At 45.5% G+C, this 24,764-nt stretch overlaps 2 protein-coding genes across 12 annotated transcripts in view; both read left to right on the top strand.

Annotated features, from left to right (window-relative positions):
• Positions 1 to 1,288: 1,288 nt before the first annotated feature.
• Positions 1,289 to 24,764, top strand: part of LOC110070130 (uncharacterized) — a 29,271-nt gene continuing 5,795 nt past the window's right edge. The window contains exons 1-3 of one of the 11 annotated variants that reach the window (XM_078387083.1): positions 1,289 to 1,366; positions 20,796 to 20,887; positions 20,973 to 21,042. The gene's annotated coding sequence lies outside the window, so the exon portion shown is untranslated. The other 10 variants (XM_078387082.1, XM_078387089.1, XM_078387086.1 and 7 more) reach the window with 10 other exon arrangements.
• Positions 5,654 to 16,706, top strand: LOC144582980 (uncharacterized). Its single transcript, XM_078386961.1, has 2 exons — positions 5,654 to 10,331; positions 12,896 to 16,706. Exon 1 carries the CDS (start codon positions 5,779 to 5,781, stop codon positions 7,963 to 7,965), a length of 2,187 nt encoding a protein of 728 aa, XP_078243087.1. The 5' UTR covers positions 5,654 to 5,778; the 3' UTR covers positions 7,966 to 10,331; positions 12,896 to 16,706.

Here is a 24,764-nt window from a genome sequence, read left to right as displayed (position 1 = left end):
GAATCTTCCATGGCACACGTTGAGGGACGGAGAAGACACTGAAACGGGTGTGCGGTGGCCTGTTCTGCACACTCAAAAAGGACGGCGTGGGTGCGAAATCCCCGTATCTTTAGGTCCACTTGGGTTCTGTCTGTCACCTAATTTAAGGGATGCGGAGATGTTGCAAGAATTCTCTACATGGGTTGGTAGCTGAATTACTCCTGAACAGGAAAATTTCCCCCCCGAAATGAAGGCAGGCAGAAAAAGTCCCCAGAAGATGATGGGCTTCCCTTCAGGGAACGTTCTTCATCATCAAAGGCTGGAATAAATCTCCCCAGGGAGAGGATCTTCTTGCACCCCATATGGAGCCTCTGGTCTCAGGATCATTTTTGCCCTTTGCATCTCCATCCTCAGCATCTGCTTCTGGGGCTTTTCACTCCTGCAGGTCTCTTTCTAAAGCGAATGGCTCTGAATTGTCCCTTCCAGACCAAATCATCCTCAGATACTTTGTGCTCCACCAGGCAGCGAGACCCCACGCTCTGCATCTCTCCCACTCCCGTGAGGGTTGAGGGTGAGCTCAGAAAGAAAGGAGAAGCCTCAGTGGGGTGTGCGTGGAATGGGCACAGGCCAGGCTCTCCCTGCTGGTGGGAAAAGTCCCAGGGAGAGATGAGCCATGCCCACCCGGGCTCCTTGATCCTCACTGCACAGGGCCTCTTTTCCCACTGGGCTTGGAGGGAGAGGAAGGCATGCCAGGATGGGCCGTGTGTCAGCATCTTTCCCCATCCAGAACAACGAGATGGCTTTCTTTCATGGCCCCATTGCAAGAGAGAGAAGGAGTCCACGGAAACTTATCTTGGCAAAAGGGAGGGAGGGAGAGCCGTGCGAGGTTTGTGGATGGCCATTTCAGGGCCGAACAGGGCTCACCTGAAAGGGTTTTCTGGTTGAGACAAATGCTGCCTGGTCTGCTTCTCCTTTTTCCTGCCTGTGGGAACCGGAATGAGGGCCTGTGGTTCTTGTCTTGTTCCCAGCTTTTCACCACTTCCCTGTTCAGGCTCATCACTCAGAATCCATGAGATACCCCTTTTTTCTCGTCTTATGTCCTCCCTGGTGTTCCTTGCTGCCTTTCCTTTCCCCTTTTCCTGCTTTCTGAAGGGGAGAGAGAGAGAGAGAGAGAGAGAGAGAGAGGGGTGTAGCCCACAAGTTATAAAAAAAAGACAAAGGCATTTGCTCTTAAGCCGTAGTTTCCTTTATCCATAAAGCCCCCAAACTGATTTCTTTCTCTCTCTCTCCAAAGGAGTGGGTGAAGCGAAGCTGATTTCTCCTTGTTTTTTTTCTGGACCAGAAGATAAGAATCCAGTTCAAAAACCTTCCAGCATTTCCAAGTCAGGTAAGAAGATTACATTACTTTCTTTAAGATCAGAGGTACAGTTAGTAAGATGCAATGCATTGCAGAACTTACACAAGTAAGTCAGTTGATTTTTGCTCAGTAACACCAAGAGCATTTGAGGGAGCCACCACCACAATGTCCATGACACATGCTGAGGGACAGAGAGGATGGTGAGATAGTTGTGATTTTGCCTGTTCTTTCTCTCAAAGGACTAAGTGGGTACAAAATCCTCATATTTTCGCAATTCACTTTGCCAACTTCAGTCTGCAGCCTCCTGAATGACCTCCACGTAGCTCAGTTGTCCATGTGACCAGGGGCTGGACTTTCCTGATTTCTGTTCCATCTTAAGAATTGTCTAGTTCTTTTTTTCTGGCATGCTCTGCTGTCTCCTTTAAAAATCACAGATTTTTAAAAAACTGTTCTACCATAGTCTCTCGAGACTGAAGGATGCCTACACACAAAAAACTGTTCCTAGTTTTTAATCTGGATAGAACAGGAAGACAACCAAAGAGTATATGCAAATTCAAGGTAGATACTCTGAGTCCTTCATTCTTAAGGCCTGTGTCTCTACATGAGTGGGTACCATGTCTGTTTGGTCATCACCCATCATCAAGAGGGATGGGCTTCAGGGCTCCAGATATGACTCCCCAGCTTTTCCTGCAGTGCTTGGTCTGCCTGTTCTCCATGGGTCGGACTGTACCCTACTAGGCTGGAGTCTTCACCTCCAGAGTAGCCTCAAGTCAAGGGTTTCGTTCTTGGTGTTTGTGTTGGGGTGGCCCCAGCTGGTTCCTGATACTGTCGAGAAAACAGTGGAGTCTTTTGGTTTGTAAAAGAGAGGTCAGAGAGGCACCAACATAAGGTGATATGTCGAAGGAGTGGACGAAATAGCCTCCCCCCACCCACCACCACATACACACCATGAGTTTCCCTTGCCGACTGAGGGTCTCAGTTTGGAAGTTACTACGCTAGCTCTTTGAACATGTACAGAATGTTTTCCTTATTGTGCCCAATCCTGCTTGGATGAAGTGCTTACTCCCAAAGGGCAAGTGCTTTTGTTGAGAGGCAAATTCTGGTTAGTCTGGTGTGTGGGGCTCCCCCAAACGTCTTCTTTCTCCCCTTCCTAGAAGGACTGAAATGCTCCCCCTAATGAATCTGATTCCTTTAGGAAGTTCCAACTCTGGGTGCCCCAGTATGAGAAGGATTCAGACCACCTGGAGTAGCTCTGAAGACATCCAGCCTGGAGGGTGGGATCAGGGTCCTGGAGATCCTGAGGGATCAGCAGTGAAGGGTCAGGCAGGGGGGCAAGCAGATGAAGCAAACGGCAACCTGATGGTGTTTCCATTCCTTAAAGAAAGTCCAGGCAGGAAGGGAAAGGAAGGAAGCTTTCCTGCTTGAGGCCAGGGAGAGAAGCAGCCCCTCCGTGCCGTCTATCCTGGCCGATGAAGGAGGAGGCTGAGCAGGGATGAGGTGGCTTGTCTCCAAGGGCTTGTGGGGCTCAGTGGTGGGGATGGAGGGGAAATGGCACCTTGCGGTTTAAAAACAGGAAGCATGGAGACTATTTATGAGATTTCCCCTCTCTAGAATTGGAAACCTGTTCCTGTTCAGACTTCAGATTCCAAAATCAGATTCCACCACCCAGACCCCAGAATTCTCTTAGATACTTTTGTCTTTCATGAGGGGAGGGGAGTTTCCCTTGTGGAAGGTGGGGGGGCAGTTTCACAGGGATCATTGCAGCCACCTCGCAGCTCCCAAGGGAGAAAACGAGGGGGTGAGAAGGGAATCACCGGGTCTCCCCCCCCATCTCTTTAAAATCAATTTTTTAAATAAGTGTTCCTAAAACACAGGACAATATATCATGGAAACATACAAGATCAGTGGTTCACAAACTTTTTTACTTGCGGCCCCCTTTTCTCTCTGGCCGCTCGCCACAGCTCCCCAGTACAGAAGGACTGCCGTATCCATGGGATCAGAACTTGCTGCTTCACTGCTTAGAAAAAATAGAAAAAAATTGTGAGTACACCTTCCTGGCCATATCCATGGAATCGGAACATGGGGCTTCACTGCTTAGCAAAAATAATAGGAAAAAAAACCTCGTAAATACAGCTTTCTAGAGTGTATTACCTGAACTAGCCACTAGATGGTACAAGAGACTGGTGCTGATTGTTCTGTAAAGCTTTAACCTCATAACAAATCAATAATTCGTTAATCCCCTGTGGTAACAATGAGGAATATGTAGTATTTACACATGAAACTTTTTAAATGTAAAGGCGTGTAACCATCATTCAGGATGTTCGGAACAAATACAATGTTAGGTTAAGAAATAAACTCATGAACAAACCTTTCTAGGGTGTATTACCAGGACTGGCCACTGCGACAAATACGATGTTAAGGACGTAACTCCAAATGGGGGCATTTTCCCTGCTAAGGGCTAACTGGACAGGCAGCTGAGTCGATACACATCTGCATGGTCAAGCTGACATTGAGTACCGAAGGGAATCCGACTCTTTGAAGGTCCATGTTCCCTAGAGCAGTGGTCCCCAACCTTGGGCCTCCAGATGTTCTTGGACTTCAACTCCCAGAAATCCTGGCCAGCCAAGGTGGTGGTGAAGGCTTCTGGGAGTGGTAGTCCCAAGGTTGGAGACCACTGCCCTAGAGAGCATCACGATGTTTTGACTTAAACCAAAACAGCAAAAGTATTTAAATAGAGACCTCTATGATGTTTACGGAATATCTCAAAGGGAATGAGGACATCTCCCAGGAGGCATCTCCCGTGGATCATGGCCAGCTGTTTTTTTTGCAAACAAGTGGGAGGTGGCAGACATACTGAGAGCAGCCAGGAGACAGCCATGGGAATGACACAGATGAAGTCCAGGTGAGCTTTTCTCTTTTAGAGAAAATGTATTTCTATGTATCAGCCAGATGCTTAGAGCATGCTTTTCATAAAGAATGCTTTTCATTTTGTATTTTTTTATTATAAGAACCGTAATGTTCTTTAATATAATTTTAAGAAAGCTTTTGTATCTTTTAAAGTTATGTTCCTTTTTACTTTTAATTGAAACATTATAGAGATGCATTCTCTGCCTTCATAGGCTATGAACTGTGTTTTGATGTTTTTATAATTTTGATTCAAACATGACTGAGTTCTTGTCTGGACTTTGCATAGCTATAAGCTTACAACTGAGATGTATTCTCTGAAAAGTATTTGTTGAAAGCTTAGGTTCCATTTTTATGGACTTTTAAGTTTTTTAATCCATTATTTTGCATATCTATGACTTTTGAATTAAGCATATGTGTGTGAGCCCCCTACCGCTCCCTCCATGACGAGGCAGTAAGCTGTTGTAGAACTAGGACTTTATTTGGAACAATGAAAGGTGGAAAGATTATTGTAACATACAGCTCTTCTCTCACCTGTCCGTCACAGCTGGGCAGGGGAACATCAGCCAATGAGAGGACGGAGGGTGGTGCAGAAGGGGGAGGAGCTGGATTATATAAGGAGTGTGTGTGATGTGTGAGGGAGAGTTTTTTTGAGAGAGTTTTTGGAGATGAGAGAAGTTGTTTGAGAGAGTGAGATAGATTTGTGAGAGCTAGTCATTGAGGGAAAAGTCTGTGTGAGGTACATTAATTGAGAAACGTGATTTACAACTTGATTTACTACTACCTGTGATTCACTCTTTTTTATTTTGTTAAATCAATAAACAACGTTTTGTTTTAGAAGAAACAGTTGTCTATTTTGATTACTGAATAAACTTTGGTGGCAGCAGTAGAAGAAGAGTAGTGAGCACTCTTGGAGGCCTGTATTGGTAGAGGCTTCAGAGCGGCCCGCAACAATTATATATAAACACAAGTTCTGCAGTGTCGGCACCTGCGCAGTTTGAGGGTGCTGGGGTTCCTTGCAGCACCAGACGCCTCTGGGCAAGAGCAGAATCTAGACCAGGGCCGTCCTCTGAAGGTTGGTTGCCCTTCCTATACGTATGCCCCTCTGGCAAGAAGGATCCTTCGCGTTTTGGCTGCCCTTGGTGCGTGTATCGGCTCATTTTCCCATGACCATAAATGAGAAAAACTAATCCCGTGCTTGATTCCCAATCAGATGGACTTTTGTGCTGTACTCCTTATTCTCTGTTTTTTCCCCTTCCTCCTTCAGGTGACAAACAGGAGAAATTGATAGAACCACCCATTCTGATACTGAGAGCAACCCATTAAGAAGCAGGAAAGAGGAAAATCAGATTCCCACAAGGAGGAAAATGGCAAAACGGAAGGCAGATAATGGCAGAGCAAAACAAATCTCCAGGTGATGTTTATAAACTCTTGACAATCCGAATGTAATATTAGGAAAAGGAAGGTGACATTGTTCCTTTGGCAGAAAAGCTTGCAAGAGTACCTAGAAGTTGTTGAGTCCACCTAGAGGAAAAGCCATGTCAATTCATGGAAAAAGCATCACTATGAATAATAAATGTATTTCAGATGAAGAACCCCTCAGAGGGGAGAAAAGGTATAACTGTATGCAGTGTGGAAAGAGCTTCAGGCAAAGGAGGTACCTAAGTAAACATCAAATAACTCACACAGGGGAGAAACCATATGAATGCCTGGAATGCGGGAAGAGCTTCAGTCGGAAAGATCAACTTAGTTTCCATCAAAGAACTCATACAGGAGAAAAGCCATATAAGTGCACAGAATGTGGGAAATGCTTCGGTCACAGCAGTACCCTACGTTTACATCAAAGGACTCACACTGGGGAGAAACCTTATGAATGCCTGGAATGTGGGAAGAGCTTCAGTCAGAGTGGTCAGCTTAGTTCCCATCAAACAACTCACACAGGAGAGAAGCCGTATAAGTGCATAGCTTGTGGGAAGAGGTTTAGTCAACGCAGTGCCCTATATTTACATCAAAGAACTCACACAGGGGAGAAACCATATGAATGCGAGGAATGTGGAAAGAGTTTCAGGGACTGCAATACCCTACGTTTCCATCAAAGAACTCACACTGGGGAGAAACCATATAAATGTTTGGAATGTGGAAAGAACTTCAGTTGGAGCAGTAGCCTAAATATACATCACAGAACTCACACAGGGGAGAAACTATTTAAATGCCTGGAATGTGGGAAGAGCTTCAGTCGGAACAGTTCCCTGAGTGTACATCATAGAACTCACACAGGGGAGAAACCGTATGAATGCATAGAATGTGGAAAGAGCTTCCACGATATGAGTAGCTTTAATTTACACAAAAGAATTCACACCGGAGAAAAACCATATAAATGCATGGAATGTGGACGGAGCTTTAAACAGCGTGTTAGCCTGAGATTACATCAAAGAATTCATACAGGGGAGAAACCATATAAATGCATAGAATGTGGAAACAGCTTTCGTTTCGCCAGTAGCCTATATACACATCGGAAAAGTCACACAGGGGAGAAACCATATGAATGTATGGAATGTGGAAAGAGATTCAGTCAGCACAGTTCCCTGCATTTACATGAAAGAACTCACAAAGGGGAGAAACCATATGAATGCATGGAATGTGGAAAGAGCTTTAGTCAGAGTTGTTACCTTAGGCCCCATCAAAGAATTCATACAGGGGAGAAACCTTATAAATGCCTAGAATGTGGAAAGAGTTTCAGGGAAAGCAATACCCTAAGATTGCATCAAAGAACTCATACAGGGGAGAAACCATATAAATGCATGGACTGTGGACGGAACTTTGGGCACAGTGGTAGCCTGAGAAGACATCAGAGTATTCATACAGGGGAGAAATTTTATAAATGCTTGGAATGTGGAAAGAACTTCAGTAACAAGAGTAGCTTAAATGCACATCAAAGAACTCATACAGGGGAGAAACCATATGAATGCCTGGAATGTGGAAAGAGTTTCAGTCAGAGCACTAAGCTACGTTTTCATAAAAGAACTCACACAGGGGAAAAACCATATAAATGCATGGAATGTGGGAAAAGCTTCAGTCAGAGTTGTTACCTTAGTTCCCATAAAACAACTCACAGTGGAGAAAAACCATATAATTGCACGGAATGTGGATTGAGCTTTAAACGGAGTCAAAGCTTGAGGGTACATCAAAATATTCATACTGGGGATAAATCATATAAATGCTTGGAATGTGGAAAGAACTTCTGTCACAGCAGTAACCTAAATGCCCATCAAAGAACTCACAGTGGGGAGAAACCATATGAATGTCTGGAATGTGGGAAGAGCTTCAGTAGCAAAAGTCACCTTAGTTCCCATCAAACAACTCACACAGGAGAGAAGCCATATAAATGCATAGAATGTGGGAAGAGCTTCAGTCAAAATCATCAACTTAGTTCACATCAAAGAATTCACACAGGGGAGAAACCATATAAGTGCCTGGAATGTGGAAAGAGTTTCAGGGACAGAAGTACTCTAATTTACCATGAGAGAACTCACACAGGGGAGAAACCATATAAATGTTTGGAATGTGGAAAGGGCTTCATTAACAGCAGTCAACTTCGTACACATCAAAGGATTCACACAGGGGAGAAACCATATAAATGCGTAGAGTGTGGGAAGAGCTTCAGTCAGAGCGCTCACCTTAGTTCACATAAAAAAACCTCACACGGGGATAAACCATATAAATGACTGTAATGTGTGAAGATGTTGAGTGGAATGCGGAAATTTCTTTGTTTGTTTGTTTATTTATTTATTTCAATACTTAATTTCTTCTTAATGTCAATACTTAATTTGTTTTTCCCTTCTATTTATTATTTGTTTTATTATATGTGATGTTGTTTAATTTGCAATTTTATGGGTTATTGTACATTGTAAACTTTTATGGAAGCCGCTCAGAGTGGTCGATTTGATCAGATGAGCGGGATATAAATCAAATAAATAAATAAATAAATAAACAAACAAATAAATAAATAAATAAATAAATAAATAAATTATTGAATTTCTATCCTGCCCATCTAGACCAAAGGTCTACTCTGGGCAGTTTACAATTTTAAAAGCAATAAAACCAAAATATATACTGTATTATATGTCCAAGATGGCGAAGAATAAGAAATTAAGATATGGCAGGAGAGAAAGCCTGCCCAAATAGCCAGGTTTTAAGTTTTTTCCTGAAAACACCCAGAGAGGGAGCCAGGTGGTTCTCCACTGGCAAGTTGTTCCAAGGCGAGGGGCCACTGCCAAGAAGGCCCTATTCCTCGTTCTTTCCTTCCAGACCTCCCTTGGTGTTAGGCCCCTCAGCCACCAGCTGGCTGGAACGAGAGACTCTGGCAGAACTGGGTGGGAGAAGGCACTCTGCCAAATATCGAGGTCCTAAACACCTGACATGTGATAGGAAAACGGGAAGAGGCCAGTCACAAAATAACAACTGCGAGTACGTGGTGGCGGGCTGTTTTCTTTGTTTCTTGGTTTCGCGTTTCTTTTTTCTCCCTCTTTTTGTGTGGTTTTGTCCCTCTGTCTTTGTGCGTTTCTGCTTTTGTCTTTGTCTTTGCCTCTATGTCTGTGCGTGCGTGCGTCTGTTCTGGTAGTACGGGTTTCGGCAGAGGGAAGGGGCACGCACCCAGTGGAAGGAACAACGGACTTTGGGAGAGAAAAGGGATCGTAGGAAGCCTCACGCTAGCCCCGACGGCGACGGCAGCACGAACGAGAGATGGATTTTAGTACTTGCCCTACGAATACAAACGTTTAAAAAGAATTTTAGCAAAGCTGTCACATCCCCCGTTCCTCTTCTAGCCTCTCCAGGCCCTAGGAGTTCAGTCCCCGGGCAGTGGGTGCAGGAGGGCGCCGGGCCAGAGGGGCTGACTCCGTGGGCAGGCTGCCTCTCCCACGGCGGGGAAAAGCCAAGCCGTCCCTCCCTGCGGATGGCAGCGAGGGGGTGGTCTACCAAGGGGGTGGGGTGGAGAAGAGGAGGAGAGGAAGGCAAAGGGTACACGGTCCTGTCCAGGCCGCTCCGCCGTCTTCTCAGGCAAGCTGGCCCTCCCTGCGGGCGGCAGCAAGGGGGCGGTCTACCAATAAATAAATAAATAAATAAAATGTAGACTGAGCTTTAAATGGCATGGTAGCCTGAGATTACATCAGAGAATTCATAAAGGGCATTAATCATATATATATATATATATACACATGTAATGTGGAAACAGCTTTGGTTCCAGCAGTAGCCTAAATACACATCAGAGAACTCGCACAGGGGAGAAAACATGAATGCATGGAATGTGGAAGAAGATTCAGGCTCAGCAGTGCCCTAAGTTTATATCAAATAACTCACACAGGAGAAACTGTATTCATGCATGGAATGTTTATCATTGAATTTTGGGAGGTTCTAATTAAAATAGTTCAAATAAATAATTATCATATTTACAGCCCCATTTTAAAGTATAAATGTTAGCATTATTTTAATTCGTTGTATTTTACTGATACCTATGGCATGATAGTATTTTAGCCGCCCAGATTGGTATGATATACCAGATGGGCGGGATATAAATCAAATAAATAAATAAAGAAATAAAATAAGAAACTACATTACAGAGAATCCCAATAAATTGTTGAGGTTTGGGTAGACATCTGCTAGAACAACGATGGTGTCACCATCCATTTTGTCTTTCAGGGGTAGCCAAACTTTTAATCTAGGTGTGAGATCTGAGACCCATTGTTCGAGAGGTACCTTTTTCTGTCACAGGAAATGAATTTTTTGGGGAAAAGGAAGGAATGTAAAATTTACCCCTTTTATGGGATGGGATCCTGAGTAGGGAATGAGTAGGGAATGGGTAGATAGTTTAGATGCCATGGTCTGTCTCTCCGGCTTCCTGCAGGCATCACCTCTGTTTAAAAAACAAGCCTTGAAACTTGAGAACACCAGTTATACAGAGCCTCCTATCAGACTGCTTCCATTCTTCCCACTTAACTTTAGCAAACTAAGAGACTGTGGAGACTTAGACATGGGAAGAAAACAACACGAGAGTTCTTAGTGATTATAATATATTGGTTATGGCTACACATGTGTTTAGTCGTTTAGTCGTGTCCAACTCTTCGTGACCCCATGGACCAGAGCACGCCAGGCCCTCCTGTCTTCTACTGCCTCCCGGAGTTGTGTCAGGTTCATGTTGGTTGCTTCGCAGACGCTGTCCAGCCATCTCATCCTCGGTCGTCCCCTTCTCCTCTTGCCATCACACCTTCCTAACATCAAGGTTTTTTCCAAGGACTCTTATCTTCTCATGAGATGGCCAAAGTACTGGAGCCTCAGCTTCAGGATCTGTCCTTCAAGTGAGCATTCAGGGTTGATTTCCTTTAGAACTGATAGGTTTGTTCTCCTTGCAGTCCAGGGGATTCTCAAGAGCCTCCTCCAGCACCACAATTCAAAGGCATCAATTCGTCGGCGGTCTGCTTTCTTTATGGTCCAGCTCTCACTTCCATACATCACGACAGGAAAAACCATAGCTTTGACTATTCGGACTTTTGTTGGCAAGGTGATGTCTCTGCTTTTCAAGATGCTGTCAAGATTTGTCATCGCTTTCCTCCCAAGAAGAAGGCGCCTTTTAATTTCAGGGCTGCTGTCTCCATCTGCAGTGATCATGGAGCCCAGGAAGATAAAATTTGACACTGCCTCCATATCTTCCCCTTCTATTTCCCAGGAGGTGATGGGACCAGTGGCCATGATCTTAGTTTTTTTGATGTTGAGTTTCAGACCGTTTTTTGCACTCTCCTCTTTCACTCTCATTACAAGGTTCTTTAATTCCTCCTCACTTTCTGCCATCAGAGTGGTATCATCTGCATATCGGAGGTTGTTGATATTTCTTCCGGCAATCTTAATTCCGGCTTGGGTTTCTTCCAGTCCAGCCTTCCGCATGATGTATTCTGCATATAAGTTAAATAAGCTGGGGGACAATATACAGCCTTGCCGTACTCCTTTCCCAATTTTGAACCACTCAGTTGTTCCATGACCAGTTCTAACTGTTGCCTCCTGTCCCACATATAGGTTTCTCAGGAGACAGAGAAAGTGGTCAGGCACTCCCATTTCTTTAAGAACTTGCCATAGTTTGCTGTGGTCCACACAGTCAAAGGCTTTCGCATAGTCAATGAAGCAGAAGTAGATATTTTTCTGGAACTCTCTGGCTTTCTCCATAATCCAGCGCAAGTTAGCAATTTGGTCTCGAGTTCCTCTGCCTCTTCGGAATCCAGCTTGTACTTCTGGGAGTTCTCGGTCCACATACTGCTGAAGCCTACCTTGTAGGATTTTGAGCATAACCTTGCTAGCGTGCGAAATGAGTGCAATTGTACGGTAGTTGGAGCATTCTTTGGCACTGCCTTTCTTTGGGATTGGGATGTAGACTGATCTTTTCCAATCCTCTGGCCACTGTTGAGTTTTCCAAACTTGCTGGCATATTGAATGTAGCACCTTAACAGCATCATCTTTCAAGATTTTAAATAGTTCAACTGGAATGCCATCACCTCCACTGGCCTTGTTGTTAGCCAGGCTTTCTAAGGCCCACTTGACTTCGCTCTCCAGGATGTCTGGCTCAAGGTCAGCAACTACATTGTCTGGGTTGTCCGGGATATCCAAATCTTTCTGATATAATTCCTCTGTGTATTCTTGCCACCTCTTCTTGATGTCTTCTGCTTCTGTTAGGTCCCTCCCATTTTTGTCTTTTATCATGTTCATCTTTGCGCAAAATGTTCATTTAATATCTCCAGTTTTCCTGAACAGATCTCTGGTCTTTCCCTTTCTGTTATCTTCCTCTATTTCTTTGCATTGTTCATTTAAGAAGGCCCTCTTGTCTCTCCTTGCTATTCTTTGGAAGTCTGCGTTCAATTTTCTGTAACTTTCCCTATCTCCCTTGCATTTTGCTTCCCTTCTCCTCTCTGCTATTTCTAAGGCTTCGTTGGACAGCCACTTTGCTTTCTTGCATTTCCTTTTCTTTGGGATGGTTTTCGTTGCTGCCTCCTGGACAATGTTACGAGCCTCTATCCAAAGTTCTTCAGGCACTCTGTCCACCAAATCTAGTTCCTTAAATCTGTTCTTTACTTCCACTGTGTATTCATAAGGGATTTGGTTTAGATTATACCTGAGTGGCCCAGTGGTTTTTCCTACTCTCTTCAGTCTAAGCTTGAATTTTGCTATGAGAAGCTGATGATCAGAAACGCAGTCAGCTCCAGGTCTTGTTTTTGCTGACTGTATAGAGCTTCTCCATCTTTGGCTGCAGAGAATATAATCAATCTGATTTCGATATTGCCCATCTGGTGATTTCCATGTATAGAGTCGCCTCTTGTGTTGTTGGAAAAGAGTGTTTGTGATGACCAGCTTATTCTCTTGACAAAACTCTATTAGCCTTTGTCCTGCTTCGTTGTGAACTCCAAGGCCAAACTTCCCTGTTGTTCCTTTTATCTCTTGGCTCCCTACTTTAGCATTCCAGTCCCCTAGAATGAGAAGAACATCTTTCTTTGGTGTCAGTTCTAGAAGGTGTTGTAAATCTTCATAGAATTGTTCAATTTCAGTCTCCTCAGCAATGCTGGTTGGTGCATAAACTTGGATTATTGTGATGTTGAATGGTCTGCCTTGGACACATAGATACATATATACAAGGCAAGATACATTTGGCATAACAACATTCAGAGCAATATTGACATAGAAGTAAATGACCACCAGACTTACTGCTGAGTGGCAAAAGTCTGTTCTGTCTCTGTTACATTTATACCCAGAGCAACCAATCACATTTCTCCATTTACAGCTGGTCTTGCTTAACAATCAAGCATTACATCAGCTTGTTCCACCTGTATGCTGTTAGTCATTACATTGGCCTTTACCTTACATTTGTGACTCTTCACTTCATTATAATATTAAAATTTAACTCCCTGTTCACCAAAAGATCAAAATCCTGACACCATTCAGTTGAAATGAGCAGAATTAGATGTGGGAGTAGGGGAGGGTTGTTGATACTTTTGGTCTTTTTTTCTTCTTCGCTACTTCTTCCATATGATATTAGACTGATGCTCTCAGGAGTCTATCTGTGTCACTTCTCTTTCTCTAAGGGGTAGACATACAGTTGCTCTTATCCTGTATTTATTTTGTTATGAGTAGAGCATAGATTTTTGTCGTGAGAGCCACTTCCTTATTAGAGGTTAGAAGACAGAGGGGTGATATGATGACACTTTTCATATATTTGAAAGTCTGTCATACAGAGGAGGAGCAGAATCTGTTCTGAGAGTCCAGGACACGCAACCATGGGCTCAAGTTACAGGAAGCCAGATTTTGTTTGAATATTAGAAAAACTTCCCTACTGTTAGAGCAGTACGACAGTGGAACAAACTACCTTGAGAGGTGGTGAGCACTCGAACAGTGAAGGCATTCAAGAGAAACCACCTGGCATATATCCTTTGATTTCTATTTTTGCATTGAGTGGGGGGGGTTTTGGACATGATGGCCTGAGAGGCCCCTTCCAATTTCACTATTCTACGATTCTATGAAAGCTAAAAACATTTAAAACTTTAAAAATAAATTTGTAAAACTTGTTAGTCTGTCAAAATGTTCTGGTCTGACCTTAAGAAAGATGAAAGGGAGAGACAGGCCCGACAGAGAAGGGATCCAAGGGAGAAGGCAGAAGGGCACAAAGTTGTCTATGGTAACCACCCATTGGGGAAATCTCATTAATGCCTTGGGATGTTCAGTCACATGAAAGACATTGGGAAATCTCTCAAACATTTTGAAAGATAATACAGGGAAACCAGAGGAAATTTAAGGAGAGGTATCAAGGCAGCCAAGGTAGAGAATCACCTAGCAGACAACAACCCAAAGCAGGTGTGCCAGAGGCTGTAGCACTACAACTACAACACGATGAAGACAGCCAAAGTTGATGCCTCGCTGGTGTAAGAGCTGAATGTCTTCTTCGCTTGCTACGAGGTGAAGAGACCTGACCCTGTAAGCACCAGCCCGCCGGCCCTCCAGCCATTCATTTTGCATGAACATCAGGTGAAAGCTGCACTGAAGGCTATGGATTCTAACAAAGCCGCAGGTCCAGATGGAGTGCCGGGGAAAGTGATAAACACCTGTGCTGACCAACTAATGGGGGTCCTAACAAGGATTTTCAACATTTTCCCTGCAAACAGCGAGTGTACCGCCATGTTTGAAAGCAGCCATGATCATCCCGGTTCCAAAGAAAATGGCCATAAATGGCCTGAACGATTATAGACCCATCACACTGATGTCTGTAGTGATGGTGCTTTGAGAAACTGGTTCTCCAACACCTCAGGTCATGCCTTCTATCAAATTTTGATCAATACCAATTCGCCTACAGAGGAAAGAAGTTGACAGGCGACGCCATAGCCATGGCCCTACACGGCAATGAGACCCCTGGAGACGCCTGGAAACTATGTCAGGATGCTTTTCATAGACTACAGCTTGGCCTTCAACACCATTCTGCCAGGCATTCTCATCGAGAAGCTGACTGACTTAAATTTTCCTCCCCTCACTTGCGACTGGATTAGAGACTTCCTGACAGACCACCCACAAACAGTAAGGGCTGGTTCCTTTTACATCCTCTTCCCTGAAGCTCAGCACAGGCTCCCCTCGGGGCTGTGTGCTTAGTTCCTACCTGTACTCGCTGTACACACATGATCATACCTTCAGACCCATCTAACATGATAATAAAATTTGCAGATGATATCACTGTGCTGGGCTTTATCACAGGAGGGGGTGAAACAGCATACAGGAAAGAAATCCAGAAGCTAACTACATGGTGCTTAGAAAACAATCTGCACCTAAACACCAGCAAGACTAAGGAGATGGTGTTGGAGTTCTGGAAACGGAGACAGGAACCAGCCCCACTCTGTATCAAGGGGAGCAGTGTGGAGAGGGTTTCCTCCTTCAAATTCCTGGGAATGCACCTCAGCCAGGATCTCACCTGGAAAAGTAACACATTCCAGGTGGTCAGGAAGGCCCAACAGAGACTCCATCTCCTAAGAAAGAGTCTTACGGAAAAACCAGGTGACACAGCGGCTGATGACACCCTTCTACCAGTCAGCAATAGAAAGCGTCCTCACATATTGTGTCACAGTATGGTCCGCTGGCTTAACAACCACGGACAAGAGGGTGATGAGTGCAGCACAAAAAATTGTGGGCTGCCCCATAACCCTGCTGGAGGAAATTGCCAGGTCCCACTGTCACAACAGAGTGAGTAAAATCCTTAGGGATGACTCTCACCCGGGACAGCACTTCTTCATACTTCTACCATCGGGCAAGAGCTATAGAAGCATAGCCAGCCGGACAAATAGGCTGAAAAATAGCAGATGTATTCTGTGTCTGAATGTATTTTGTGTTTTTGTGCTTTGTGTGGTTGTACCAACGAAGGATCATTCAATTTCACTGCACACATGTTGTGAATTGACAATAAAGATATGATGATGATGATGATGATGATGATGATGATGATGATGATGATGATGATACAATCAGCCTCGAGGTAGTTGGCTCTACATTACTTACTGAATGTATTTTTAATTATTCTTAGAGTTTACTTGCTTCTTAGTTTGCATTTTTTGTGCTTTTAATAAGACTGGATTTAACATGGTAAGCCACCTTGCGTCCCCTCACTTTTATATTTTGTTTCTCGTTGTTGATTCTCGTTCTTATGTTACTGTTTTGTCCTGTTTTGTAAACCTCCTAGAGTGGCCTCGGCAGCCAGATGTGCAGTATAAAAATCATATGAATACAGAAATAAACCTCTCTTCCTCCCCATAAAGCTATCACATTCTCTTCGGGTGCCCCAGGAAAAACAACCCCAGTCTTGAGTCTTCCTAGCCCTCTTCTGTACCTGAATCTCCACCCACCTGGTGATTGTTATCTGACCCCCGGCCGACACACACACAGCCGGGGCTCAGCCAGAGGACTTTTCTCCTCCCTGCTTGCCTCTCTTTCTTCTTTCCCTCTGGTAACTCCTAGACTGATCCCAAACAATGAACATTCAGCACCACATCAGGGGCACGGTTTATGCTAGTGGAGGGGAGCCATGAACTGGGAACATGGCAGGCCTGCACTTTGGAGGGCCTTTGGCCCTTTTTCCATTTCTAGGTTCTCCGTGCACTTGGAGGGGTCCAAGATGGAAGGGAAGAAACCTGAGGCTGGAGAGAATCTGGGGGAGGGATGGTTTGCAATGTCTCACACCCACCACTCGCCATCTAGGTCTAATGCCTCTGGTGGGAAACGGGAAGTGGGAACAGGGGAAATCAAACCCGCCTGGCTGAGAGGGTTCTGGGATTCAGGTGACCTTGCAAAAGTCGGCAGGGCCTGAGCAGATTATTTGCAGGGGTGATCCAAAGACAAGAAGAGGAAAGAAAGGATCCCTTTATTTTTTTGAAACCACACATGAACGGGCACATGTAGGAGGGTAGACTGCGGAGCCCCCCATGTGTGGGGAAAACAATGGGGGTTACTGTTTGAGAAGTGCCAAGAGGATGAGCGCCTCAGTTTCTTCATAGCAATAGGTTTCTCCCCTTTCGGCCTCCTAAGATTTGTTTTCATGAATGGGGGAGAGAGAAAAGTTGTAGAAATAAAGCGGGGGGGGGCAGGGAGCCAAGAGGGAGAAGAAGGTGGAAAAAAATTAGGGGTCCCTTTCCTAGCTCACCCAATTTCCCCACCAGTTTCCTCTCCCTTTTTCCGTTTGAAAAGCGCCTAGGGAGGAACCCCCTCTTTGCCCCTGCTAGCTCCTGAAGGGACGTTTCCAGGAATGAAGAGCTGGGGGCGAGGGGGGGTGAGAGCAGAGGACAGAAGAAGAAGATGATGATGGGGAGGAATCCCTGCCCCCTCCCCCTCTATCGTTTGCAAGAAGAGAAGAGGGAGAACCTAGAGCTAGGAAAGAGGATGCAGGAGCGCCTCTCCTTGGAGGTTCTCCAAAAGTCAGTCTCTGCCAAAAAGCGGAGGGAGGAGACTCTTCTTTATAACCTTTACCCCCCCCCGGACCCTCTTCCCCCCCTTTTTTCCCCCTGCGGGTCCTCCACTCCCTTCTCCTCCCGTCATTCATGAAATCCTTTGGTTTAGAGGAGGGAACCTAGAGCTACGAGGGTTGTAGAGGAACTCCTCCCCTTTGGCGTTTCTCTGAACAGGAAGCGGAAGCAGAGAGAGGAGGGGGTCTGTCGTCCCATCTCTATGGTTTCTGGGGAGGGCGCTTGCAAAAGGGCCTCCTCGGGAGTTTCCCCGCTTCAGGATCCGCAAGGAGGTGAGCCATTGGGAGAAGGATGCAAAATGTCGGGGGAGGGATGTAAAAAAAAAAAGAAAAAAGGAAGGCAAAAATCCCTGCCATCCGGATTGCAAATCTACCCCGTCTCCGTTTTGGTCTCCATTGCAAGGACCCGAATTGGTCTTGCAAAGGAGGCTTCCTCCCCTCCACTGTGTCCTATTTGCAGATGATGGGGAGGGGTCGGATGTTGGGGGAGCAGATCCCACCCGTAGAGACAGGGAGACACTCCGGACACACACACACACCCCATGACCCATCAGAGCAAGGCACCTGTCGATCCTCCTTCGCATCTCGTGAATCAAGGATTGTGGGAGAGGGAGGTTTCCATCATCCTCCTTTCACCCTGTCGTTCTTGAATGACACGGGAGGGGGAGGGGGAAACGTGCGAGTGCCTGTCCAGGAAGGGAAGGATCCTGCCCGCCTCGAGGGGGTGCAAACAAGGGGGCTCTCTGCCCTTCCTTTCCTCTTCCGACCAAAGCCTGGGGGCAACTGGAGGGGGCTTTGGGGTCCCTGGGTGGTGAGCAAGGAGATGATGGGTTTCCCTTCAGGGGACGTTCTTCACCAAAGGCTGGAATAAATCTCCCCAGGGAGAGGATCTTCTTGCACCCCATATGGAGCCTCTGGCCTCAGGATCATCTTTTCCTTTTGCATCTCCATCCCCAACTTTTGCTTCTGGGGCTTTCCCTGCCTGGCAGGCCTCTGCAGTGTCCTAGATTGAATCATCTTCAAATATTTTGCGCTCCCCCTGGCAGCAAGACCCCTTTGGTCTGCATCCCTCCCTGCTCCTGTGAGGGTTGAGGGTGAGCTCAGAGGGAAAAGAGGAGTCTCAGCAGGTGGGAAGAGGGAGGTTCTCCCTGCCGGAGAGAAAAGTCCCAGGGAGAGGAGCCGTGCCCACTGGGCTTGGAGGGAAAGGAAGGTGTATCAGACACTTTAAAGGAGGGCTCTGACATCTGCAGGAGACAGGTGGACCTTGTAATGAGGTGATGTCTAGAGGGCTTGATTGGGGAGGGTGGAGTTATGGTGTATTTACTGAATGTGTGTCTTGTGCATGTCATGTTGTCTTTGGAATAAAGGACTATGTGTGGATGCCGTTGTCGTGTCTGGACCCACTACATAACACTGGCAACGAAGGTGGGATTTTGTTTTCCTACAGAGGGTATGTTGGACTGAATTAATTACCTACCTGTGGGCTGACCGTTGGAGCAGTGAAGGACGAGCGAAATTTTGGAGGAGTGAAGGACATCAAGGGATATTTGGAGCCTTTTGACCCAGCTGTTGCAGACAGGGAAACTTACCTATCAAGGTTTGAGTTTTACCTTGCGACTAACAAAATAATGAAAACAGAGACTGTTAGAGCTGCCTTCCTCCGCTCTTGTGGACTGCCTGCTTTTGAGAGAGTGAGAGCGCTGTGTGCTCCTACCCCCTTAAAAAAAGTAACATTTTTGTCATCAAAGACAATCTGTAGGACCATTTCTCGCCTCAACTGTCAGAGATTGCTTGTTGGCATGCTTTTTACAAGTGTGACCAGGGGCTGAGTGAGTCAGCCGTTAATTATGTTATGGCCCTGTAACTTTACAGGCACTGTAACTTTACAGACCTAGAGGAGTGTTGAGATACAGGTTGGCTTGTGGCATAAGGGACCGAAAAAATGCAACATTGATTGGTTGTTGTGGGTTACAGTATTTGGGTTCTTTGGCCGTGTTCTGAACAGAGCATGGACAGTGTTCCTGCTTCAGTCATACATCCACTAACCGTGTCAAGACCAGAGGGTAGTGATGCTGGGGAACGTGCGGAGGTATCAATGGCGGAGCAGCCTGATCCATTGGGTTTCAATGGGCAGGCTGAAGATAATGGGTTAAGACATTCTCAGCGAGTACGGGCACCTCCCTTTTATTTACAAGATGATGATTGTAACCGGGTACAATCTTGTCTTAAGGGGGGAGATGTAGTGCATTGGGTACTTTAAAGGAGGGTTATGACAGCTGCAGGAGAAAGGTGGACCTTGTAATGAGGTGATGTCTATAGGGCTTGATTGGGGTGGAGTTATGAGTATTTATTGAACGTGTGTCTTGTGTATGTCATGTTGTGGAAGCCGTTGTCGTGTCTGGACCCACTACATAACAGAAGGCGTGCTGGGATGGTCCTTGTGTCGGCATCTTTCACCATCCAGAACAACGAGATGGCTTTCTTTCATGGCCCCGTGGCAAGAGAGAGAGTGAGTCCACGGAAACCTACCTTGGCTGAAGGCAGGGAGGGAGAGCCGTGCGAGGTTCGTGGGTGGTGATTTTGGGGCCGAAAGTGGAATTGAGGGTTGAACGTTATTTCCTGTATTCGCGAAGGTTTTCATGGCTGGGATCTGATGGTTGCTGTGGGTTTTTTGGGCTCTTTGGCCATGTTCTGAAGGTTGTTCTTCCTAACATTTTGCCAGTCTCTGTGGCCGGCATCTTCAGAGGACAGCTGAAGGACAGCAATGCTGTCCTCTGAAGATGCCAGCCACAGAGACTGGCAAAAGTTAGGAAGAACAGCCTCCAGAACATGGCCAAAGAGCCCAAAAGACCCACAACAACCGTTATTTCCTGTGTCTCTTCCAGTCCAAGACGAGGCTGGAGATTCAGTTGGTAGATTTGCAACCCTCAAATATCCTTATTAGATTAGAGGAGATTGCTGGTGGAATTTCTGCACTCTGAAGTTGCTTCCGACTTACGGGGACGCTAAGAAGGATTTTTAAAGAGAAATGCAATGCTCAGGGATCTCCAGTGCCACCTGCACCAGGAAGATTCCCCTCCTGAGTGAAGATTGGAACCCAGGTCTCCCAAGTCCGACACACTGTCCAGACAACCTACTGGCTCACCTGGAAGGGTTTTCCGGTTGGGAGAAATGCCACCTGGTACGGTTCTCCTATTTCCTGCCTGTGGGAACCAGAAGCAGAGCCTGTGGTTGTCTTGTTCCCAGCTGTTAATCCCTTCCCCAATCAAGCTCATGTCTCAGAATCCATGAGATGCCCCTTCCTTCCCCTCTTTCATTTCTTCCTCCCTGGTGTTCCTTTCCTTGCTGCCTTTCCATTCCCCTTTTTCTGCTCTCTGAAGGACACACACACACACAAAGAGAGAGAGAGAGAGAGAGAGAGAGAGAGAGAGAGAGATGGAGCCCACAAGTTATATAAAAAAGGCACTGTAAGTCATCTCTTCTTTATCCAAGAAGTCTCCAAATTGATTTCTTTCTTTTTCTGTCTCTCCAAAGGAGTGGGTGAAGCGAAGCTGATTTCTCCTTGTTTTTCTCTGGACCTGAACAGAAGAATCCAATTCAAAATCCCTCCACCATTTGCAAGGCAGGTAAGAAGATTCTTTTAGATCAGAGGTACAGTTAGTAAAATGCAATGCATTGTATAGACAAGTAAACCAATTAATTTTTGCCCAGCAACACCAGGAGCCTTTGGGAGAGCCACCACCAGAACATCCATGACACATGCCAAGGGACAGAGAGGATGGTGAGATGGTTGTGATGTTGCCTGTTCTTTCTCTCAGAGGACTAAGTGGGTACAAAATCCCCATGGTTTTCAAGTTCACTTTGCTTCTGCCAACTTCAGTCTGCAGCCTCCTGAGTGACTTCCACGTAGCTCAGTTCTCCATGTGATCAGGATCTGGATGTTCCTGATTTTTCATCCATCTTAAAAGGTGTATAATTCTTTCCCCTGTCATTATAGTTCTGGCATTCCCACCAAGACTCACCAAATGATGGAATGTATTTTTTTCCCATCCAGCATATTTGATTTCAATGATCATCAATAAAATTCCCATTTGCAACAATTTGCACATTGTGGTTGACTGTTTTCTCTTTGGCCACAAGGTGTCAATTGCAAGTTTCTGTTCATATTTTTAAAACAATTTTTGAGTGGCATGTGAAGTATAGGAATTTCTCCTATTAAAATATTATTTCTCTGCAGCCTTCAAGCAAATAAAGCAAACATTCATTTAGTCGTTTAGTCATGTCCGACTCTTCGTGACCCCATGGACCAGAGCACGCCCGGCCCTCCTATCTTCTACTGCCTCCCGGAGTTGTGTCAGGTTCATGTTGGTTGCTTCGCAGACACTGTCCAACCATCTCATCCTCTGTCGTCGCCTTCTCCTCTTGCCATCACACTTTCCTAACATCAAGGTTTTTTCTAAGGACTCTTTTCTTCTCATGAGATGGCCAAAGTACTGGAGCCTCAACTTCAGGATCTGTCCTTCCAGTGAGCACTCAGGGTTTATTTCCTTTAGAATTGATAGGTTTGTTCTCCTTGCAGTCCAGGGGATTCTCAAGAGTCTCCTCCAGCACCACAATTCAAAGGCATCAATTCTTCGGCAGTCTGCTTTCTTTATGGTCCAGCTCTCACTTCCATACATCACAACAGGAAAAACCATAGCTTTGACTATTTGGACTTTTGTTGGCAAGGTGACATCTCTGCTTTTTAAGATGCTGTCAAGATTTGTCATCGCTTTCCTCCCAAGAAGCAGGCGTCTTTTAATTTTGTGGCTGCTCTCTCCATCTGTAGTGACCATGGAGCACAGGAAAATAAAATCTGTCACTGCCTCCATATCTTCCCCTTCTATTTCCCAGGAGGTGATGGGACCAGTGGCCATGATCCTAGGTTGTTTGATGTTGAGTTTCAGACCATTTTTTGCACTCTCTTCTTTCACCCTCATTACAAGGTTCTTTAATTCCTCCTCACTTTCTGCCATCAAAGTGGAGTGATTGTGATTTTTTCTGGGGTTTGGCCCTGAATGCAATAATCAAAGCTGTCCACTTTATGGAAGGACTTTGTTTCCATGGATCCCTCCTGCTGCTTCCATTTTGGGGCTCTTTGTTAGGTGTGTGTGGGGGGGAAGGGCTATGAAAACAGCCTGAAGGAGCAGCTCCCCTTCCCAGAAGGACATAAACGCTCCCCCTAATGAGTCTGTTTCCTTTTGGAAGTTCAACTGTGGGTGCCCCAGTATGAGAAGGAATCAGACCACCTGGAGTAGCTCTGAACACATCCAGCCTGGAGGGTGGGATCAGGGTCCTGGAGATCCTGATGGATCAGCAGTGAAGGGTCAGGCAGGGGGGGCAAGCGGATGAAGGAAACGGGAACCTGATGGCATTTCCAGTCCTTAAAGAAAGTCCAGGCAGGAAGGGAAGGGAAAGAAGGAAAAGAAAAGAAAAGAAAAGAAGGGAAAGAAGGGAAGGAGGAGGCTGAGCAGGGATGAGGTGGCTTGTCTCCAAGGGCTTGTGGGGCTCCTTTGTGGGGATGCAGGGAAACTGGCACCCTGGGGGAGAGAACCAGGAAGCACAGAGACCGTTTATGAGGAGGGTGTTTTCCTGTTCAGACTACAGATTCCAAAATCAGATTCCACCACCAAGTCTCCAAAACTTACATACTTTTTTTCTTTCATGAGGGAAGGAGAGTTTCTCTTGTGGAAGGTGGGGGTGGCAGTTTCAGAGGGATCATTGCAGCCACCTTGCAGCTCCCAAGGAAGAAAATGAGGGGGTGAGAAGGGAATCACTAGGTCTTCCCCCTCCTCTTTAAAATCATTTTTTCAAAATAAAAGTTTGTAAAGCACAGGACAATATATCGTGGAAACTTACTAGATCAGTGGTTCACAGACTTTTTTCACTCGCGGCACCCTTTTCTCACTGGCCACTGGCTACTGCTTCCCAGTACAGAAGGACTGCTGTATCCATGGAATCAGAGCTTGCTGCTTCACTGGCTTAAAAAAAATAAGAAAAAACAATTCATGAATACACCTTAGTGTATTGGTCAATAGATGGAGGGATTGGTCAATAGATGGAGGGAGAGACTGGTGCTGTTCTTTCTATAAGGCTTTCGACTCATAACAAATTGTTAATAATTCCTTAATCCAGTGTCGTAACAATGAGGAGTATTAACTCCTACAATATTATGTAATATTTATGCATGAAACCTTTTAAATGTAAAGACATGTAACAGTTCATTCAGGATGTACTGCACAAATACGGTGTTAAGGAAGTAACTTCCTGGCTAAGGGTTCTGAGTCAATACACATCTCTCTGGTCAAGCTGACATTGTGTCCCCAAAGGAACCAGACTCTTTCAAGGTTTATGTTCCCAAGAGAGCTAAAGCTCAGCATGACGATGTTTTGACTCAAACCAAGACATCAGAAGTATTTAAAGTCACGGACAGAATGTTCCCCATCCTCATAGTGTTGAGCGAGGATGGCTACAAGTCCCCGCTCCGAATCATCCATGAACAGGACAAAAGGCTGAGAAAAGACAGGGGCTTGCTGGACTGGAGCTTTGCAGAGCATCTGCTTCAGTTTTGCAAGAGCCTCCTATCCCATGGGTCTCAAAGACCATTTTGTCCTCTGTCATCCCCTTCTCCTCTTGCCTTCACTCTTTTCCAACATCAGGGCCTTTTCCAGGGAGATTTCTCTTCTCATGAGACGGTCAAAGTATTGGAGCCTCAGCTTCAGGATCTGTCCATCCAGTGAGCACTCTAGGTTGATTTCCTTCAGAATGGATAGGTTTGTTCTCCTTGCAGTCCAGGGGACTCTCAAGAGCCTCCTCCAGCACCACAATTCAAAAGGATCAATTCTTTGGCAGTCAGCCTTCTTTATGGTCTAGCTCTCACTTCACCAGAGCATTGACTATGCGGACCTTTGTCAGCAAGGTGATGTCTCTGCTTTTTATGATGCTGTCTAGGTTTGTCATTGCTTTCTTCCCAAGAAGCAGGCATCTTTTAATTTCGTGGCTGATGTCACCATCTGCCGTGATCATGGAGCCCAAGAAAGTAAAATTGTTCACTGCCTCCATCTCTTCCCTTTCTATTTCCCAGGAAGTGATGGGACCAGTGGCCATGATCTTACTTTTTTGATGTTGAGCTTCAGACCTTTTTTTGTGCTGTCCTCTTTCACCCTCATTAAGAGCTTCTTTAATTCCTCTTTCTGACATCAGAGTGGTATCATCTGCATAGCTGAAGTTGTTGATATTTCTTCTGGCAATCTTAATTCCAGTTTGGGATTCATCCAGTCCTGCCTTTCGCATAATGTATTCCAGTACAGCTTTTTCCCACTTTTTTGTTGACTATGAGGTCTACTCCATTTCTTCTACAGGATTCTTGCCCACAATAGTAGATATGATAATTGGCTGAATTCAGTTTGCACATTCCCATCCATTTTAGTTCACTGATGTCCAGGATGTCAATGTTTATTCTTG

The sequence above is a fragment of the Pogona vitticeps genome, chromosome 2, assembly GCF_051106095.1.
Source record: "Pogona vitticeps strain Pit_001003342236 chromosome 2, PviZW2.1, whole genome shotgun sequence".
Classification (NCBI taxonomy): Eukaryota; Metazoa; Chordata; class Lepidosauria; order Squamata; family Agamidae; genus Pogona; species Pogona vitticeps.
The sequence above is the reverse complement of the archived record's forward strand: the minus strand, read 5'-3'. Positions and strand labels throughout refer to the sequence as shown.

Excerpts from the sequence above, each read along its gene's own strand:
- LOC144582980 (XM_078386961.1), top strand. The coding sequence starts at position 5,779 with ATGTCAATTCATGGAAAAAGCATCACTATGAATAATAAATGTATTTCA.